This window comes from Cherax quadricarinatus, chromosome 62 (assembly GCF_038502225.1).
Source record: "Cherax quadricarinatus isolate ZL_2023a chromosome 62, ASM3850222v1, whole genome shotgun sequence".
Taxonomy (NCBI): Eukaryota; Metazoa; Arthropoda; class Malacostraca; order Decapoda; family Parastacidae; genus Cherax; species Cherax quadricarinatus.
In genome coordinates this window covers 6,244,505-6,266,370 of record NC_091353.1, presented here as the reverse complement: position 1 = coordinate 6,266,370, position 21,866 = coordinate 6,244,505, and the positions used below count along the sequence as shown (strand labels likewise).

General features: G+C 43.6%; 1 protein-coding gene across 2 annotated transcripts in view; it reads right to left on the bottom strand.

Moving 5' to 3' along the window:
• The window catches only part of Ifrd1 (Interferon-related developmental regulator 1), a 65,803-nt gene extending 44,855 nt beyond the window's left edge, over positions 1-20,948 (bottom strand). Inside the window, exons 1-3 of one of the 2 annotated variants that reach the window (XM_070098354.1) lie at positions 20,677-20,948; positions 3,110-3,184; positions 255-381 (exon numbers count right to left, since the gene is read on the bottom strand). In XM_070098354.1, the coding sequence (XP_069954455.1) occupies positions 255-381; positions 3,110-3,184; positions 20,677-20,764 (290 nt within the window). In that variant the 5' untranslated portion in view covers positions 20,765-20,948. The remainder of the gene's footprint in view (positions 1-254; positions 382-3,109; positions 3,185-20,676) is intronic. The other variant, XM_070098355.1, reaches the window with a different exon arrangement.
• Between the last annotated feature and the right edge of the window lie 918 nt (positions 20,949-21,866).

Here is a 21,866-nt window from a genome sequence, read left to right as displayed (position 1 = left end):
AGGGTACAGGCACTGTACTTCCCACCTCCAGGACCAATACAAATGTAAACTTGCTAAAATTAACAATTTAACTTAATCTTACCCAAACTACTGAAATGTTACCCTAACTTTAACTAGTATCTAGACCTGGTCATGGGCCGGGCCATGGGGGCACAGACCCCCATAATTCCCTCCAGGTATACTCCAGGTAAACATCAACTAAATACTTTAATCATACAAGAAGTTAAAATGAAGAGGAGAAAACAGTGACAAACCTCTTCTGAAAAGCAGTAGTAAGGGATGTCAAAGCATTGGTGCGGGTGTGTACCGACTTCTCCAAGGCCAGGTCCATAGCCTCCCGCACCTTCTGTTCGTAGGTCTCCAGCTCTGATATTCCTTCATCTGTTATCACAGAGCTTTAATGTTAGAAAAGAACAGAAGGGCACAATATCATGCCTGGAACAATACACGAATAACCCGCAAGACACAAATAACTCAAGACATTTCGGTCTGACCTGCACTATTAACTAGCTACTAGTTAATATGACAAGTTAATACTCCAAGTCTAACCAAATCACACATTTCTTGTGTATGTGGGTTATTTATGTATTTACCAGTAGTACTCATCCCAAGTACAAGCTGCAATAAACTGTAAAGTGTCTCAACTCTTAACTTAGCTCCCATTAACCTGCATTCAGCTAACCAAATCAAAGTAAGTCATCCAGTTATGGGAGATTTGCAGCTTCCAATTTACTAAAAAATTACATTTAACTTGAGTGTGCAAATTCATCATTTTGAAAAAAAAAAAAAAATCCCTTTGTACTGTAAATAAAGCTAATTTCAGATCAAATTAATCTGTTACTGCATTGCTGGGAAGCTCTAAATCCAAAAGGATCACATGAACCTGAAAGGCAATTGGACAAAATCCAGTCTTGATCAACAGTTTTTATGTTCCCTAGTCTCTTGCCCTTACAGGACATTCCTTTGACCTTAAAGAGGCAGTAACTGATCTATTTGGTATTAATGTATGTATTCCTCACAATTGTCGGCAAGTTGGTTATTCGGAATTTGGAGCTTATTTTACCACAGACATCAACATTATTATCAGAGATTAAATATTCTATACCATATTTCATTAATTTGTTTTACTAAGAAAATTTACCCAATACGCATTTTACATTCAGTCCTGTTCATTTTCCATTTATAAATACTGTAGTAATAAGCACTTTAAAGTATACAATATAGCATGCAAAACCAAGGAAAAAAAAAAATCCCAAATTCAATCAGACTTCGTCTGGCTGATGTCTAGTTTCTCATTTACAAGACAAATTGAAGACTGCAGGATGTTCAAAATACTTTCACTGGATTTACCATAACCAACTCTTTCTTCTGGTCATTTTTTATCATGAATATCAGTATATTGTAAACCAGTTTAGTGACATTTAAAATAAAGCTAAATAACAGTGAGATTGAGAAGGCAATAGTGAACCATACACTGCAGTGATGTTTACCGACAGTTGCAGAACCATTTTTCACTACCTCGTCTTCCACTCACAGCAGCAGGTACTCTTAAACAAATAACAAGTAAAGATGCCCCTTGCTTTACAATGGTTCAGTTTACGGTATTTTGACTTTACGATGGTGCGAAAGCAGCCAAGTGCGCCAAAGATTTTGAAAAGATTTCAACCTCCTTAACCCTTTGACTGTCGAAGGGCCAAATCCTGAAGTTGCTTCTGGTGTCGCAAAATATTCGAAAAAAAAAAATTATTTTTTCTTATGAAATGATAGAGAATCTTTTCCCGATTGTAAAGACACCAAAAAAACGAAATTTGATGGAAAACTGACGGAATTACGCTCTCGCGAAGTTAGCGACTTCGGCGATATTTAAAAATCGGCAATTTCGCCCACTTTGAGCCCTATTTTCGGCTAATTCCGTTATTCCAGTCAACCAAACTCATAACTATTTCTTCAGAACTCTATTTTTTCTATCGATTGAGTACAAGAAACTGCCCATTTACCGATTTCAACTACCCAATAACATGGTCAGAAATTTGCAATTTGGCCAATTTCACGAAAATTAAAAAATACGACAATTTCAAAATAAGGTCCAGAATGAACAATGCAGACATTCCTGGCTCTAAAATAACATTTTCTTTGTTCATCAGTCATGTCTCCAGGTCCCTGTGATATTACTCTTGCTTTTTATTTTGAAATTTTATTCAAACAAAAAATAGAAGATTTACTGTTATGCAGACTACTGCAATACTGTAATAATTGTAAAAATTACATCAACCCATTCATAACTGCGTATTAGAATGGCTATTTGGACATTTATTGGACAATGACATCATTTGTTCACTTTTGAACATCGGCAAAAATCAAACATTTCCTGTACTTTGTGCTCCATTTCCAGGTTCTTTTTATAGTAAAATTAATCAAAATCACCTCCATTTCTATAATATAGTTTCCATTCTATCAAATGAGACCAAGAAAACGAGAATACAACCACAAATACTATACGAAAATAGACCACAAAGTCGGCATTTTAATTAAAAAAAACGGTCGGAGTTTTTTTTTTCTCATTATGCACTGCGTGCTCCAGGATTTTTTTTATGTGGTGCACACTGACCACACAGACCCATTCTCTCACATGTGGGCCTACTAGCTTTCTCCTGCCTGATTTGAAGCCGCTAGAATTTATGAGTATATATACGTCAAACACGGTACCTCGCAAACGTATATATACGGCCGCGACAGTCAAAGGGTTAATGCTACAGGGATAAACTTGTATTCATTTATCCATTTACTTTTTAATAACAGCATTTGGTTACAGTAATTATTTCCTTACTCAACGACAGTATAATTTATTTACTTATTTAACATATCATATTCGACATGATACGATGGAGCCATCGGATCATAACCCCAGCGTAAGTCGGCAAGTACCTGTACATAGTTGTAAGTCATTAAGTGGTTCCAAAGTGCCAGTGTCATACAAGCAGAACCTTTTAAGACAGACCTACTATAATACTCTGATCAAATTCTTACTGGAAATCCACTAACTTCACCCGTTCCCTGGTTTGTCTGCAATCACGTAATAATTACACGAGTATACAGAATTATGACTTGCCATCAGTAAGCTGAGCAGTGGAGTCTGTACGGTCACTACCAAGACTCACAGTGTCCTCATCTTCACCAACAGCCACTGTCAAGAAGATAGTGCAGTATAATTAATAATGTACTGTAACTGTCATACTGATACAGCTACATACATGCTGAAATTAAACAAGTTACTCTCTGAAGAGCTTTACTAAATTATACATCCTGTAGTAAAATTTGTTATGAAATGCTTACAACCAATCTAATACAAATTATGGCAGCAATGAAAGGTTCCTTGATTAAAACTGCACGCAATGATTAAAGTATGCATTACAAATTATTGTTTTTCAAAAGTGCAACAATTAATTTTCTCTATTGAACTATAAAAAAGAAATTATGGATTTGTGCTGCCATTTTAAAGTATTGGCTTGATCAAAAATATATTTTGAATTAATTCCTGTGTAGCCACTGCTCATTCATTAAAATGTGACTGAGCCAGAAGTGGGGTTTAAGTGTTATGCAGGTTGGCCATCACTAATCCGGCATTGTTGCGACCTGTAGTGTGCCAGATTAGCGAGTTTGCCGGATTACAGAGTGGTTAGGTTAGAATACACTTAATTAACTTATCAATAGAGACTATTTCTGCTACATCTTCCTCATTTTCATCACTGCTTTCTCCTCCACTGGCTTGCTGCTGTAAATTTACAACCATCTTCACAATTTCTGAGTCAGTATAATGATGAATTATTATTATTATAATCAAAAAGAAGCGCTAAGCCACAAGGGCTATACAGCGCTGCAGGGTAGGGAAGGAAGCAAGGGAATTGGATGGCAGAAGGGAGGGGGGATGATCAGCAGGTTACAGAAAACAGCGGGGCAGGGGATAGTACGGGGGTAGAGGGTAGCAAGAGATACAAGTAGAAAGGGCTGAAAGTATCAGAATTTGTGAAGTAAGTCAGTCGTTGTCAAAAAGTCAATGAGAGAGTCCGGATGAAAGGTGGGTCCATCAGCGAGAAGGGAAGGTGAAGAGAGAGCAGCGGGGCGAAGACGACGACGACAGAGGTAAATTCTGCGTGCTCGTTGATAAAGTGGGCAGTCCAACAGAATGTGGCTGACTGATAATGGAGCTTGGCAATTCTCACAGAGAGGAGCAAGACGCCTCTCCATGAGATATCCATGAGTAAGACGAGTATGGCCAATGCGAAGACGGGAGAGAGTAGTCTCCCAACCTCGACACTGGTGATAAGAAGACGGCCAGTAACCTATACTCGGTTTAATAGACTGAAGTTTGTTGCCGAGCATAGTAGACCAACGTTGTTGCCAACGGGTGTGAAGGTGGGAAGATATTACAGCAAAATAGTCCGTACATGGAATACCTCTATAAGAAACTGGTAGGTCATGTACTGCTGACCGCGCAGCAGTGTCTGCCTGTTCATTGCCCTGTACGTCAACATGACCAGGGACCCAACAAAAAACAATATCTTTATGCTTAGTAAAGATGCGGCGTAGCCAAAGTTGGATACGGAGGACTAAGGGGTGAGGTGTATCAAATTTTTGTATAGCCTGTAAAGCACTAAGGGAGTCTGAGACAACCACAAATGATGACACAGGCATAGATGCAATACGGATAAGTGCTGTAAGGATGGCATATAATTCAGCAGTAAAAATACTAGCTGAAGATAGTAAATGCCCTTGTACGACGCTGTCCGGAAACACTGCTGCGAATCCTACGCCGTCAGAAGACTTAGAGCCATCTGTGTACACAGCAATGGCATGAGAATGAGAGTGAAAGTGGTCAAGAAAAAGAGAGCGGGAAGCGACCGTAGACAGTTGGGCTTTCGAGCAAGGGAGGGAGAAAGAACAGACTCGAACAGCTGGAACTTCCCAGGGGGGTAGGGAAAAGTGAGATGCTACATGTACATAGAAAGGTGGTAGTTGAAGAGAAGACAAGAGCGAATAAAGGCGAAGAGAGAAGGGACGGAGTAAGCAGGGGCGGCGAACAAATAAAGAATGTCTACTAATATCAGTGACCATTCTATAAATGGAAGGATTGCGGAGATCATGAGAGCGTACATAGTAGCGCAGGCAATGGGCATCACGGCGATCGGATAAGGATGGAACGTTCGCTTCTGCATAGAGGCTTTCGACAGGGGAAGAGCGAAAAGCACCAAGGCATAAACGTAATCCTTGGTGATGAATGGGGTTAAGGCTAGAGAGAGTAGCAGGAGATGCCGCTGAATAGATCTGGTCACCATAATCAAGTTTCGATAAAATAAGGGTGGAATGTAGGTGAAGGAGGGTTCGACGATCAGCTCCCCACGAAAGATGAGCAAGGGTTTTAAGAAGGTTCAGCCGGCTGTGACAAGTTGCCTTCAGAGAGGTAATGTGAGGTTTCCAGGATAACCTACGATCAAAGAGGAGGCCCAGAAACTTGACTGTATCACGTTCAGGGATACGTGAGCCATAGAGGTACAAAGGATGATTAGAGATGACAGAGCGTCTAGTGAAAGTGATTTGGTGGGTTTTAGTGCTGGAAAATTTAAACCCATGTGTGGTGGCCCAATTGGAAACACGGTCGACTGCATGCTGGAGAGAAACTGTAAGGAGGTGACAGTCAGCGCCTGCACAGGCAATAGCGAAGTCATCAACATAGAGTGATGACCAAATATTTGATGGAAGACTAGAGGCCAAATCATTAATAGCAAGGAGAAAAAGTGTTGTGCTCAGAACACATCCCTGGGGGACACCTTCAGCTTGGATAAAGTCCGGGGAGAGCACATTATTAACCCGAACACGGAAATGCCTGTCAGTTAAAAAGTTCTTAAGGAAGGATGGTAGATTGCCTCGAAGGCCTAAGGAGTGGGCTTGGGCTAAAATATTATACCTCCAAGTTGTGTCATATGCCTTCTCAAGGTCAAAAAATATGGCAATAACTGAGTGGTTATTCGCAAAGGCATTACGAACATACGTATCCAAGCGCAGTAAGGGGTCTATGGTAGAACGTCCCTTACGAAAGCCATATTGACGAGTGGAGAGACTGTTGTGTGTCTCTAAATACCACACTAAACGTCTATTTACTAGACGTTCCATTACTTTGCAAACTGCACTGGTAAGAGCAATGGGACGATAGTGGGAGGTTTCATGTCCCGTAGTGCCTGGTTTGCGGAAAGGGAGAACAATGGCGGATTTCCACAGCTGTGGAAGAACTCCTTGTGACCAAATAAGATTGTAAAGGCGTAATAGGACTGCAAGGGCTGACTGATGTAAATGTTGTAGCATACGAATATGAATGTCGTCGGGCCCAGCTGCCGATGATCGACAAGCTGAGAGTGTTGCCTCCAGTTCTTGAAGTGTAAAAGGCACATTATACTGTTCTTCTCTGAGAGAAGAAAAGTCCAAGGGTGCTAACTCTCTGGCAGACTTTGAGGAAAGAAATGAGGGGCATAGATGGAGTCCCTGAGAAATACGGACCAGATGATTGCCAATTTCATTGGCAACATCTAGTGGGTTTGCTATATCAACACCGGCAACCCGCAGAACAGGAGCCGGGTCAGGAGAATATTTACCACTCAGTTTTCGTACTTTTTTCCAGACTGCACTCATAGAGGAAGCAGAGGTGATGGTGGAGACATAATCTCGCCAGCAAGTGCGTTTAGCGTCACGGATGACACGGCGAGCGATCGCACGCTTCTGTTTAAAATCAAGGAGTCGCTCTGTGGTTCTATTGTACCGGTACCTGCCCCATGCAGCGCGTTTCAAACGTACTGCACAAGCACAAGCAGGAGACCACCAAGGCACGCATTTCTGAGAATGCCTGCCCGAAGTTTGGGGTATAGAATGAGAAGCTGCAGTGAAAACGGAGGACGAGAAGAGGTGTAAAAGCTCATCGATGGAGGACGAAGAAGGAACCTCTTTAAAAACAGTTAGGTGTGAGTAAAGGTTCCAATTTGCCCGATTAAATTGCCAGCGTGGGGTGCGAAGAGGTGGCGAATATGAAGGGGAAGTAAGAATGATTGGGAAATGATCACTGTCATGTAAGTCCGGGAGAACAGACCAAGTAAAGTCTAATGCGGCGGAGGAAGAGCAAACTGAGAGATCGATGCAAGAGAGAGTATGAGTCCGAGGATCAAAATGGGTGCGAGTACCTGTATTTAAAACATGGAGGGGGTGGGTGGCAAGAAAAGCCTCTAACTGAATTCCACGGGAATCACAGTGAGACCCTCCCCAGAGGAAATGGTGGGCATTAAAATCACCAAGTAACAGAATCGGTGGCGGTAATGACGAAACAAGGAAGGCAAAATCTGGAATAGATAATGCCCGAGAAGGAGAGAGATATAAAGAACAGAGCGTATACCACCTATGTAAGTGGATACGGGCTGCTGTGTAATGCAGCGAAGTATGAATAAATAGCTGATGGTACGGAATATCAGTGCGGAGAAGAAGGGCACTTTCATTAAAGGTCCCATCAGGAAAAGGATCTGAAGAATACAATAAATTATAGCCTGAGATGTGAGAAATAACAGCAGAGTGTAATTTTGGTTCCTGTAAGCAAACACCAACAGGGGCAAACTGGGAGAGTAACATCTGAAGCTCACCCCGATTACCCCTGAGGCCGCGTATATTCCACTGTAAGAAGGCCATGATTGGCAATGATGAAGATACTTGAAATCCGCAGGTAAGGGTTCCTACGGACTAGAAGGGTTAGAAAAGTCCACATGCGGAGGCAGTGGAAAATGTTCAAGCAGCGAAGGAACGGTGCGCTGTGAAGAAAGGAGTTGCGCAGATGGAGCAGAGGAGAGAGAAAGAGCGGAAGGTGGATCAGTGTCCATTGATGGTTTGGTCTCTGCAATATATTCAGAGATTGCTTCAAGTGTTTCGGAATTCAGAGATGTCGTATGGGAGACAATATTGGGAATGGTAGGGGGAGGATGAGTAAAGATTGGAACTGTATTGGACTGTACCAAGGTAGGGGGGGCGAAAGGGTGGAGGGAACTGGAGAAGCGTGGCAGGGGACAGAAGAGACAGGAACCTGGGAGGTGGCAGAAGAGGAAGAAACTTGGGAGGGAACAGGGGAGGAAGGTACATTACGAGGAGGAGGGTGAACCTCTGCACTTGTAACTGAGCCAGTGAGAGGGGAAGAACTAGGGACAGAGACAGGGAGGGTAAAATGAGGAGGTGGAAGATGGGTAGGAGGTGTTACCGGACCTTTTTTTGACTTTTGAGAAGTAGAGGGACGATTGGGAAGAGGTGTCGTACGAGGTCTCGTCGATACTGAGGCTTGTAAGAGAGAAGTCGAAGAAGTGAGATTAGACTGAGGCGTTGAAGTAGGGACGTCTGAGCCGAGGACAGCAAAAGGATTAGATACAGGAGTGATTATGGGAGAGGTAACCACAGAGGTGGGTGTAGAAGATGGGATACCAGAAGTGGGGGGACGTTTTGAAACACGGGAATAAGAAACACGTGGGAGTCTCCCTTGGAGGCGGAGATGAGAAACTGCCATGGCATAAGGGAGACCTTCTGTCTCTTTGAGGTAACGGATTTCCCGCTCGTTTAAATAGACCTGACAACGGCGAGAGTACGAAGGGTGAGCCTCATGACAGTTAAGGCAAGAGGGAGATCGATTGCAAGACGTGTTAGAATGGTCATCGGCACCACAGACTGGGCATTCGGTGATAGATCTGCAATATTTCGCTGGATGGCCAAATCGCCAGCAATTTCTACACTGTTGTGGTGTAGGGATCACCTTTCGAACTTGTAACCGATGTCCTGCTATATAAACGGAGGATGGGAGTTCTCGGCTGTCAAAAGTTAAACGAGCCACATTGCTAGGGTATCGTCTCCGCCCACGGGCAGGAAGAACGTAAGTGTCTACCTTGAGGATTGGGAGATCTTGGAGTTCCAGCTGTTCTAGAATGTCGGTGCCACATGTCTGGAAATTTTGTTGAACTATGGTATGGGGCAGAATAACGGTACCACTACAAGAATTGAGGGAATGATGTTTTTCAAGGGTGACAGGAACAGAATCTATATGGGAAAGACGAGAGAGCTCACGAGCCTGGGTAGCATTCTGTACGGTAATGATGCGCGTACCGCTCTTAAGAGCATGAAAAGAAATATCTTTACCAACATGGCGTAGGAGTGCCTTGCCAATACTATGGTCAGAAAGATAGGCAGTAGAGGAAGTTGGTCGTAAAGTGAAGAATTTAGTCCACTGTTCAGTCTGAAACTGAGCGTGGAAAGGTAGTGAAGGACGTGTCGATCGTTTCTGAGAAGAACGAGAAGGTGAAGGTGGAGAAGTATCATCAGCAGGTAATTGTCGTTGACGTTTAGGCGTGGGACCAGAGTTGGTCCGACGTGGAACGGGTCGGCGATTTGAAAATTGCCGCACCGTAGAGGGAGAGGCCGGAAGCATAGTCAGAGGAGAGCGAAGGTCTGATAAATCGAAGGAGTCAGTCGAGGCCTCAGTACCTGAAGCGGGTGAGGAAACAGCACCGGCAATAGGTACAGAGGCATGAGGAATGTCTGAAGAGTGGTCCAAAGACGAGGCGGGGTCAGAACGGGGTGCGGTATCAAGAAGGGGCCCGGGGGTACCAGGTTCATGGACTAGGGCTGCCATGGTTAGGTTACTTCTTTCTTTTTGTTTTTAAGAAAAAAAAAGAAAGAAGAAAAGAAAATAAAAATAAAAAAAAGAAAAAAAAAGGGGGGACCGGGGAGGGATAGTTCCTAGGAGGAATGAAAGGGCCAGAAATCTCCCTCCGCGCCCAAGAGGACTCGACACCGCTAGTAGCGCAGATGCAGCATGGAACCCGTGCCATACCTTACCCTTCATGCCAGTAAACCAGCAATCTGGGATAGCAACCTCACATCTGCCGAGCTACCTCGGTGGACAAAAGAGAGGGCGGCCGGAAATCCGCCACAAAGCATACCTCCTTCAGCCACCACCCCCGGAATCCGAAAGGTGGCTTCCAGAGATACACCCGTCGCCCAAAAGACACCCAAAGCTACTCCGGGATACCGGAGAGGGATCGGGACATCCCTAGGCAATCCAGATTCCACGGCAAACTACGCCACCGCCAAGAAACCTCAACGGAATGGGATGGACCCCGGTGTCCTTTCCCCTACCTAGGAACTAGCGCGCCTGTGGGAGCAATCCCAAAGGACAAAAAGAGGAAGGGCAAAAGGGAGGAGTGGGGAGGAGGAGGAGGAAAGGAAAAAGGGGAGGATGGGGAGGATGGGATAGGGGAGGGGAGATTGGGGGGTAATTAGGTTCGGTCTGAGGAAGAAGACCGATAGGTCTAATTCCTCAGACCAAGAGCCTCTTCACCACGCCAAGGAGCCCCCCTTGAAGAGGAGTATAATGATGAAATTTGAAATAATGCTAAATGAAATTAGTGCCGGATTACTGGTGGAACCGAATAAATGACTGCCAGATTAGTGATGGTCAACCTGTACTAGCAGCTGTGTGAACTGGTTACTGGCGTTCACCTAGCTTTTTGTCCTTGGCAACAGTACCATGTCTTCAGGGCCTTTTTTACATACACAATAGTGCAATAAGATCAGAGTAGACAGGCGGTATCACAATATGCAAAAAACCACTGTGAAAAAACAGTGAAATTCCAAGCACTTTCGTGATTTCTCATATTATCAATGTCCTGGCTAATTTGAGAAATCATGAAAGCGCTTAGATTTTCACTATTTTTCATGGTGTTTGATTTGCACACACACAATGGCCACAGTGAAATCTTCTGCCTGATCCTCAGCATCCCATGGCCTTCCACCTGGCATAATAAAGGTCAGCAGCCATCGAAGTTGAAACTGCACAATGATGATCTTTGAGCCCACAGTAATCTTACCCTCCCTCAGTGCTATCACAATCTTATTATGTCTTAAAATAGCAGCAGCATCCCTGCCAGCAGAACCACAACCACTACCAGCAACACAATTAACCATGTTTCTTGTAGTAGCAACTAGTGGCCCCAGAGGTAGGGATGCAACCGACACTAGGATCATTGCTGGCTCTGACTAGGGCCTATAAATTTAATATGTATCTGTACAGTATTACATTTGCAAGTGTGATCCTGCACTTGTCTCTTCTGATATTTGAGTAACTTCACCTCTGATAAAAATGCTCATTAGGCTGGGAAGTAGCATTAAAGTGGCACAGGTAGATTCACCAGCATGGGTCCTGGGCCGGATCTTTTCCATGCGGCGACCCCACAATTAAAATGGTAGTACAGTAATTACAAATTCTTTTGACATGGCTTGTACCTAATACCATCACATTCATGTACACATTGTTCATTCTAGCTGTTCATTTGCACCAGCCAGTGCAAATGATGCTACAAAGTGACAATACACTGCATGCCCAACATATACAATATTGTAGCTGTTGCACCTACATCTTTGGTAATTTATACCAGTTTTCTAGTCTTAAAAAAGTACTTTGCAAAGGAAAGACTACCTGTAGTGCATATTTAAACAATGACTAGTACTGCATATAGCAATGGTAGTAGTGGTGGAGGGTAAAGACAATGCAAATACCATCATGCAGAGTGAAAGCCTCAGGTACCCCTCACACTTAGGTGCAGCAGCAGAAGCTCATCATTCACTATGCATCAGAGTGAACCATGTGTTATTGTAATAAGTGCTCACAGCCTCCATCCTAGATGAAGAGACTGATGCCTTCATGACATCTTAATGGAAATAGGTCACTGACTTTTTTGGGTTATCCTGGTGGGGTAATTTACACTAGGCATGATAACTGTACTTCTGTGTATCTGTGCCTTAAAAAAATAAAACTACTTATGACACTTTCTTCACTTTGAGCATTGCCACCTCCCTTATGTCACACCTAATGTTAACTTTTTAAAGTGCATTATTCATTTAAAAGACATCAACATGGCACTTTGTATTAAAAATTTCCTCTCACTATAAAACCATACATCAAAAAGCACAGTCTTTCAGCACAAGGCATGGTGTAGGCTTGATCCTCAGTCTGCTGAGTATGCAAGACGCATTTCCTACTTGTATTCACCTAGACGTATCACAGATATACATCACTGCATTATACTGTGACCAAAAAAAAAAAAAAAAAGTAAGAGAGCAAGACGAGACAAGGGACAAAGGAAAGAACAGGTAGCGAGATAAAAGCTGCACTGAACATACTAATGAAAAAGTTCACTTTAAAAGGTACAAAGCTTATTGGGAAAATTACAACACTTCCTGACTGGAAGTTTACTTAAAGAATTTACTTGGCCAGCACTGAGGGAGCAACAGTTACAAAAGTAAATGTATTACAAAAAACAGACCATAAACTTTTTCAAAGGAAATCTCTCTTCTGGACATAAAATCGCTTCAGGTCACCAAATAAACAGAACTCTCTGCTTGCCAGACTGGCAAAGGCTTCTCTTCTGCTTTGAGCATAAATGTAGCTCTACTAAGCTCTAGTTCCTAAACCTTATAAGTTTTAATACTTCCCAATGAATATAATCACTATCCACGCCTCTGCTCGAGTCAAGAGCAGGAGCTTGCCCAGACCTTGCCTGCGAGACCAAATTCAGCTACAATATACTTCAATTCTGGACTTCATGTCATGAACAATCACTCCTGTCAAGCTTTCAGAAAATCCATGTACGTATACATCTGCATTTCTATCTATCTATTTTCTAATAACTCAATTTCAACCACTTAAATTTTTATGTGGGTGTAATTCTATGTTCATATTTCACTTCAATTATTTTAATAATCAAATAAAGCACTAAACCAGGGCTATAAACAGCTAGGTAGAGAGGGGATCAGAGACGAAGGGAGAAAAGGGCTGGAAGGGACGCTAGGGGCTGTGTGTCAAAGTTCGGATAGTAAAGCAGTTGCTGACAAAATAAAAAAGTGGTCGTAAGTCAAAGGCAGGGCCATCTGCTCACTTAAATCATTAATTAAGGGTTTCAAGGAATATAATTAAAAAAAAATGTAGAACACTATGTTTTAAAAGTGGCAGCTATGAAGCTACTATACTGTAAATTAAAGAGCCTCTCTTCATATTTCATGCCCAGCAGCTTCTCAATTAAGAAGGAAAAAACATCAACCAAGTGACAAGGCTGAGAAATAACTGTCACGAGCATCAGGTGATATGATAAGAGATACCGTACTTTAGAAAAAAAAAATGACCTTTACTACTAATGACTACCATTTGTACTGTATTGACTAGAATATAAATAAATATTCTTGGTTCATCAGCAGTTTTCTACCAAGGCACAAAAAAAAAAAAATACCCAAAAAAAAAAAGCATTCAGTTTCATTTTCTCTCCAGATTCTTTCCCAGGTCTTACACAACACAGTCCAATGTTGACCCAACAAACGTAAATATTCACATACCATTATACTTTCCAACCCCTAAGGATCAATTCTGGCTAGGTAGTTACCAAAAATCATTAATAGATAATTTATTAGTGTGCTCAAACTTATCAAATCACATGAATACAGCCTCTCCTCACTTAATGACGGAGTTGTGTTCCTAAAACCACAATGGTAAATGAATTCATCACTAAGTGAGGAGCATACTATAATGGTAGTGGGTTTATGTCAACCATCTCTGATATTGTTTGAATGTCACCTTTGCACTATTTATAACATTTCTGGTATAGTATTTTTAAATGTTTATACAGTGGACCCCCGGTATTCAATGGCATCGGTATCCGATAAATCCGGTATTCGATGCATTTTAACACAAAAATTTCGCATCGGTATTCAATGCGATTCATACGAGACGTGTCCACGTGTGGCCTGAACTGCCCCGTGTGTGCCAGTGTTTACAAGCCAGGCAGTGTGCACGCATCTAAGGATACATTCGGTACATTCCATATTATCACTTTTTGGTGCTTGTTTCTGCAAAATAAGTCACCATGGGCCCCAAGAAAGCTTCTAGTGCCAACCCTTCGAGAAAAAAGGTGCTAATGACTATTGAAATGAAGAAAGAGATAATTGCAAAGTACGAAAGTGGAGTGCGTGTATCGGAGCTGGCCAGGTTGTATAGTAAACCCCAATCAATCATCTCTACTATAGTGACCAGGAAAACGGCTGTTCTTTCAAAAGGTGCAACTGTGATTACGAAACAGCGACCGCAAGTCTTAGAAGATGTTGAGAGACTTATTGGTGTGGATAAATGAAAAACAGATAGCAGGAGATAGCATCTCTCAAGCGATCATTTGTGAAAAGGCTAGGCAGTTGCATGACGATTTGGTAAAGAAATTGCCTGCAACAAGTGCTGATGCGAGTGAATTTAAGGCCAGCAAAGGCTGGTTTGAAAGATTTAAGAATCGTAGCGGCATACATAGTGTGATTAGGCATGGTGAGGCTGCCAGTTTGGACCAAAAAGCAGCTGAAAACATGTGAAGGAATTCAAGGATTACATAGACAGTGAAGAATTTAAACCTGAGCAAGTGTTTAATTGTGACGAAACAGGCCTGTTTTGGAAGAAAATACCAAGCAGGACCTACATTACTCAGGAGGAAAAGGCACTCCCAGGACATAAGCCTATGAAAGACAGGCTTACTCTGTTGATGTGTGCTAATGCTAGTGGTGATTGCAAAGTGAAGCCTTTATTGGTGTATCACACTAAAACTCCCAGAGTGTTCAGGAAAAACAATGTCCTCAAGGCTAATTTGTGTGTGCTGTGGAGGGCAAACAGTAAGGCATGGGTCACTATGGACTTTTTCTATGACTGGTTACACCATGCATTTGCCCCCATTGTGAAAAATTACCTAATTGAAAAGAAATTAGACCTTAAGTGCCTCCTGGTATTAGACAATGCCCCTGGTCATCCTTCAGACTTGGCAGAGCAACTTTCTGGGGACACGAGCTTCATTAAGGTCAAGTTTTTGCCTCCTAATACCACTCCTCTCCTGCAGCCCATGGACCAGCAGGTCATTTCCAACTTCAAGAAACTGTACACAAAAGCTATGTTTCAAATGTGCTTTGTAGTGACCACAGAAACTCAACTGACTCTAAAAGAGTTTTGGAAGGATCACTTCAATATCCTCAATTGTATAAACCTTATAGGTATGGCTTGGGAGGGAGTGACTAAGAGGACCTTGAACTCTGCTTAGAAAAAACTGTGGCCAGAATGTGTAGACAAAAGGGATTTTGAAGGGTTTGAGGCTAACCCGGGGAATCTTATGCCAGTTGAGGAATCCATTGTGGCATTGGGGAAGTCCTTGGGGTTGGAGGTTAGTGGGGAGGATGTGGAAGAGTTGGTGGAGGAGGACAATGACGAACTAACCACTGATGAGCTGCTAGATCATCTTCATCAGCAAGAGGCCAGACCTGAGGAAACTGCTTCGGAGGAGGGGATAGAGAAATTGAAGAAGTTCCCTACTTCAAAGATTAAGGAAGTGTGTGCAAAGTGGCTTGAAGTGCAAACCTTTTTTGATGAAAATCACCCTCACACAGCTACTGCAAGCTGTGTTGGCAACCTGTACACTGACAATGTTGTGAACCACTTTAGGAAAGTCATAAAGGAACGAGAGGTACAGGCCTCTATGGACAGATATGTTGTGCGACAGAAGTCCAGCGACTCAAGCTGGTCCTAGTGGCATTAAAAGAAGGGAAGTAACCCCGGAAAAGGACTTGCTACCTCAAGTCCTAACGGAAGGGGATTCCCCTTCTAAACAGTAACAACTTCGACACTCTCCCCTCCTCCCATCCCATCAATCACCGCCAGATCTTCATTAAAGGTAAGTGTCAATTATTCTATTGTTATTATTCTATTGTTATTGTTGTTATTGTAATTATTCTATTGCATTAAACTTAATATTTCATGTGGTAAAAATTTTTTTTTCATACTTTTGGGTGTCTTGCATGGATTAATTTGATTTCCATTATTTCTTATGGGGAAAATTGATTCGCTTTTCGATATTTTCGGTATTTGATGAGCTCTCAGGAACAGATTAATATCGAATACCGGGAGTCCACTGTACATTAGTGTACTGCATACTGTAATAAACAGAATATGTATAGGAAATCAGCTCTATTATACATTTAGAAATGCATACTAGTCAGAGAGCCTGTCATAAGTCCGAGTCATCGGTAAAGAAGTACATCGCTAAGTAAGGAGAGGCTGTATGTACAAGCAATCTCACCAATGCTCTTAAATCATCAATTGGTCAGAAACCTACAATATTTTCCTACTAGTGAAAAGTCCTTGCATACTGTATATAAATATAGCAAAACTATCAGTAAGCATTAACTTAATAGAACAATAGCATACCCTAACCTAAATTATTTTGTTTGGCAACTCGTGGTTATACAATGTAAAAAATCATGAATGAAAGACACGTTGATGACAGAGTTATTATTTTATACCATTATTATTGTTGTCCATAGCAAGTAAATTGCAGACCCCTGTATGTAAACAATTATAATGGAAGAGATATGAATAAATTATTTTTACAGTATAATATTACGAGTGGTGGTGTGTTGCTGTAAGTCAGTTGTTTGTTCATCGTTCGTTCTAACTGTTAACTTTTCTTGTGATGCAGTAATCAGCTTGGTAGTTAGTTGTTGATCCCCAGGCACAAATCTATTCCATCTTTCTTTGTTGGGTTTATCAGGGCCACTGACAGCACAAGTATCAAGCCCGGCTTCTCGATGGTACAAGGAAAAATTGTTGCCCAAGGCTGGGTGATGAGAGAAAAGGAACAAAAGTTCCTTTGTAAACAGAGATAGAAACTTGAAGATTCCAATTAGATCCGGTGAACCCCCTTGCCAAGCCCCATCAGAGAGGGAAGCCTACACTCCCACCCGAGTTCAGTAACCGGCTTCCCACCAAAGACCGATAAAGAATTATCCGCAGTGCGGAAAAAATGGAGCTGGCTAAAAGTAAGCTGATGACCAGGTGCCCCTCCTGTAGTGCCCAGTGAGCAAAATAGATGAGGACAAGTGTCCCAGTGAGAACGAGGGAAATTTGTCACTGATACACAGGCGAGAGAGACGTTCACACCCGACGAAGGATGGCGCAGAAGTCCCATCTATTCCATCTTGATTGGAAATTGATGTTATATTAGCATACAGACAAACATGGCATCAATGAAGAACAGGCAGAGATCCTTCCTGGATACACAGCACTATACAGTAAACACTGCATTTAGCAAATTAATAAGGGAGGGATTGCAGTTAACTGGTAATGTAGATTATGCTGGAGAGATTTTTTCCCCCACAAATGCAACAATAACTGAATTCTATAATCAATGGACTGTCTGGTTTGGGAATCGACTGACCCAGCAAACCATGCCACAGGCGGGGATAGAACCAGCGATCAGTCATAAAACTCCAGACCATTATGGAGTTTTATGACTGATTGCTGGTTCTATCCCCGCCCATGGTATCGTTTGTTTGCAGTCGTGACCCGGCAAATTTTGCCCCTTACATCCCAACTCTTAAATAGAGGGTCTACTGGAGCCTTTTAAGCTAAGGCCAAGGCTGACAGTACATAAACTTTATTCAAGTAATCTTCATTATACAATAATATAACGAGCTGAACCTGCATGGACTGATCATTACATGAACATACGAACATAAGAAAGGAGCCCTGCAGCAAGACTACTAACCCATATTGAGCAGGTTTAACTCTCGCACATCCTCTCGTATACATGATCAACCTATTTTTAAAGCTACCCAAGGTCTTGCTTCAATGATGCTACTGTACTGTATTGTTATACCAGTGGTTTCCCATACCCTTGCTAAACCTAAATTTGTCTAACTTCAACCCCCTCTGGGGTACATATTGCCCCAGACATGCACCTCTGGGGTACATATTGCCCCAAACATGCACCTCTCGGGTACATATTGCCCCAGAGATGCACCTCTCGGGTACATATTGCCCCAGAGATGCACCTCTCGGGTACATATTGCCCCAGAGATGCACCTCTCGGGTACATATTGCCCCAGACATGAACCTCTGGGGTACATATTGCCCCAGACATGAACCTCTGGGGTACATATTGCCCCAGACATACACCTCTGGGGTACACATTGCCCCAGACATGCACCCCTGGGGTACACATTGCCCCAGACATGCACCCCTGGGGTACACATTGCCCCAGACATGCACCCCTGGGGTACACATTGCCCCAGACATGCACCCCTGGGGTACACATTGCCCCAGACATGCACCCCTGGGGTACACATTGCCCCAGACATGCACCCCTGGGGTACACATTGCCCCAGACATGCACCCCTGGGGTACACATTGCCCCAGACATGCACCCCTGGGGTACACATTGCCCCAGACATGCACCCCTGGGGTACACATTGCCCCAGACATGCACCCCTGGGGTACACATTGCCATAGACATGCACCCCTGGGGTACACATTGCCCCAGACATGCACCCCTGGGATACACATTGCCCCAGACATGCACCCCTGGGATACACATTCCCCAGACATGCACCCCTGGGATACACATTCCCCAGACATGCACCTCTGGGGTACATATTACACCAGACATGCACCTCTGGGGTACATATTACACCAGACATGCACCTCTGGGGTACATATTGCCCCAGACATGCACCTCTGGGGTACATATTACCCCAGACATGCACCTCTGGGGTACATATTACCCCAGACATGCACCTCTGGGGTACATATTGCCCCAGACATGCACCTCTGGGGTGCATATTACCCCAGACATGCACCTCTGGGGTACACATTACACCAGACATGCACCTCTGGGGTACACATTACACCAGACATGCACCTCTGGGGTACATATTACACCAGACATGCACCTCTGGGGTACATATTACCCCAGACATGCACCTCTGGGGTACATATTGCCCCAGACATGCACCTCTGGGGTACATATTGCCCCCAGACATGCACCTTTGGGGTGCATATTACCCCAGACATGCACCTCTGGGGTACATATTGCCCCCAGACATGCACCTCTGGGGTACATATTACCCCAGACATGCACCTCTGGGGTACATATTGCCCCTAGACATGCACCTCTGGGGTACATATTGCCCCAAGACATGCACCTCTGGGGTACATATTGCCCCAGACATGCACCTCTGGGGTACATATTGCCCCAGACATGCACCTCTGGGGTACATATTGCCCCCAGACATGCACCTCTGGGGTACATATTGCCCCCAGACATGCACCTCTGGGGTACATATTGCCCCCAGACATGCACCTCTGGGGTACATATTGCCCCCAGACATGCACCTCTGGGGTACATATTGCCCCCAGACATGCACCTCTGGGGTACATATTGCCCCCAGGCATGCACCTCTGGGGTACATATTGCCCCCAGACATGCACCTCTGGGGTACATTACCCCCAGACATGCACCTCTGGGGTACATTGCCCCCAGACATGCACCTCTGGGGTACATATTGCCCCTAGACATGCACCTCTGGGGTACATATTACCCCAGACATGCACCTCTAGGGTACATATTACCCCAGACATGCACCTCTGGGGTACATATTGCCCCCAGACATGCACCTCTGGGGTGCATATTGCCCCAGACATGCACCTCTAGGGTACATATTACCCCAGACATGCACCTCTGGGGTACATATTACCCCAGACATGCACCTCTGGGGTACATATTACCCCAGACATGCACCTCTGGGGTGCATATTGCCCCAGACATGCACCTCTAGGGTACATATTACCCCAGACATGCACCTCTGGGGTACATATTGCCCCCAGACATGCACCTCTGGGGTACATATTGCCCCCAGACATGCACCTCTGGGGTACATATTGCCCCCAGACATGCACCTCTGGGGTACATATTGCCCCCAGACATGCACCTCTGGGGTACATATTGCCCCAGACATGCACCTCTGGGGTACATATTACCCCAGACAAGCACCTATGGGGTACAAATTGCCCCTAGACATTCACCTCTGGGGTACATATTACCCCAGACAAGCACCTCTGGGGTACATATTGCCCCTAGACATGCACCTCTGGGGTACATATTACCCCAGACATGCACCTCTGGGGTACATATTACCCCAGACATGCACCTCTGGGGTGCATATTACCCCAGACAAGCACCTCTGAGGTACAAATTGCCCCTAGACATGCACCTCTGGGGTACATATTACCCCAGACAAGCACCTCTGGGGTACATATTACCCCAGACATGCACCTCTGGGGTGCATATTACCCCAGACAAGCACCTCTGAGGTACAAATTGCCCCTAGACATGCACCTCTGGGGTACATATTACCCCAGACAAGCACCTCTGGGGTACAAATTGCCCCTAGACATGCACCTCTGGGGTACATATTACCCCAGACATGCACCTCTGGGGTGCATATTACCCCAGATATGGGGTAGGAACCCACGAGGTTATCAAATTAAGCCTCATTCATTATTTTACCTGTATTCATGGGAAAGAGAAATGTTATAAAAAGGCAGGACTGTAGCTTGTCAATCTGTGGTAAATATAAAGACCGATACGAGTATGGAGGACAGTCGAGGTTATCAGTCCCCGAGGCTAGCGGGTGTTGAGGACACTTAGTCCTGATGTTTAACATGTATATTAGGTTATTATGTAGGTAGATTAGGTTAGTGCTGACCATGGACAGCAGCAGTAGGTACCACAGCAGCTGCTGCTGCTGCTGCTGCCGCTGCTGCCTTCCTCGACACCTTCTTCTCTCTGGGCATCTTCCTGGGCGCACACACACGCTACTTCACTCCACTCAACACCACTTCACGAAGGCAGAGTCTTGGGATTTCTAAAACAACACCAATATATCGCCTGGGAGAAGAATGAAAGGTACTGTAGCTGCAAAACCATACGCATCGTGTTCTCTGGCTCGACTGATCCTGAGATCCACGACATGGCCGCCACAACCCTCGTACACCTCCCTCATTGCCCTCGTTTACACCTATTTCAACCATTTTCTACCAATTTTACCCATAAACATTCATTTTAAATAATTACCGCATACACCATACATGCAATCCTCCCTCTCCTGTATATAACTAACTAGTTTAAATGTATACATTAAGCATATAACAATGCCATATTTGCTATCTGAAAATCTGGTATATTTGTATAGTGGACTCATTTTAATAAGTGAAAACTATATAGTTATATATGTAAGATAACTGTGAAGCGATTTAGGCATCGATTACTTCGGTGAAATAAGTAATTATATGGAAAAAACGTTAACTCTGATAGTAATTATCGTATCGGGTGGTGTAATCAATGACGACATTCCCAAGGTTGAAGACAAGGCCACACTCTATTTTACCATTATTAACCCACTTACACCCCAAAAAAACAACAAATGTATCCCTGAGCACCACCAATGACCCTTTTCGCTGTAGCATCTAATCCACAGGCTGGGAAAAACGAGTGGAAAAGGGACTAAATTGGATATAATCAAGGGCGGCAGTTCGTATTGTGGTTGGAAATGGTTGCGTCATCAGTGAATGTTAGTGGACACAGGCCAGCCAGGTTATATGTGTCTCTCTCTCTCTGACCTAATTATGTGTCTCTCTGGTGTGTCCTCACCAGGGTCATGACACTGGAGAAATAATGTGCATGTGTCTGTGTGTATGGCAAGATTATAATACTCCAGCAGACGACACAAAGGCTTGGCGCGCTGGGCAGCCACGTGATTATATTTAAATTTTCTGTACCTATATATGTACTTATGTACGTATCTATCAATATATATCTATCTACCTATGTATCTATATATGTATATATCTATTTTCTCTCTATGTATATATATATATATATATATATATATATATA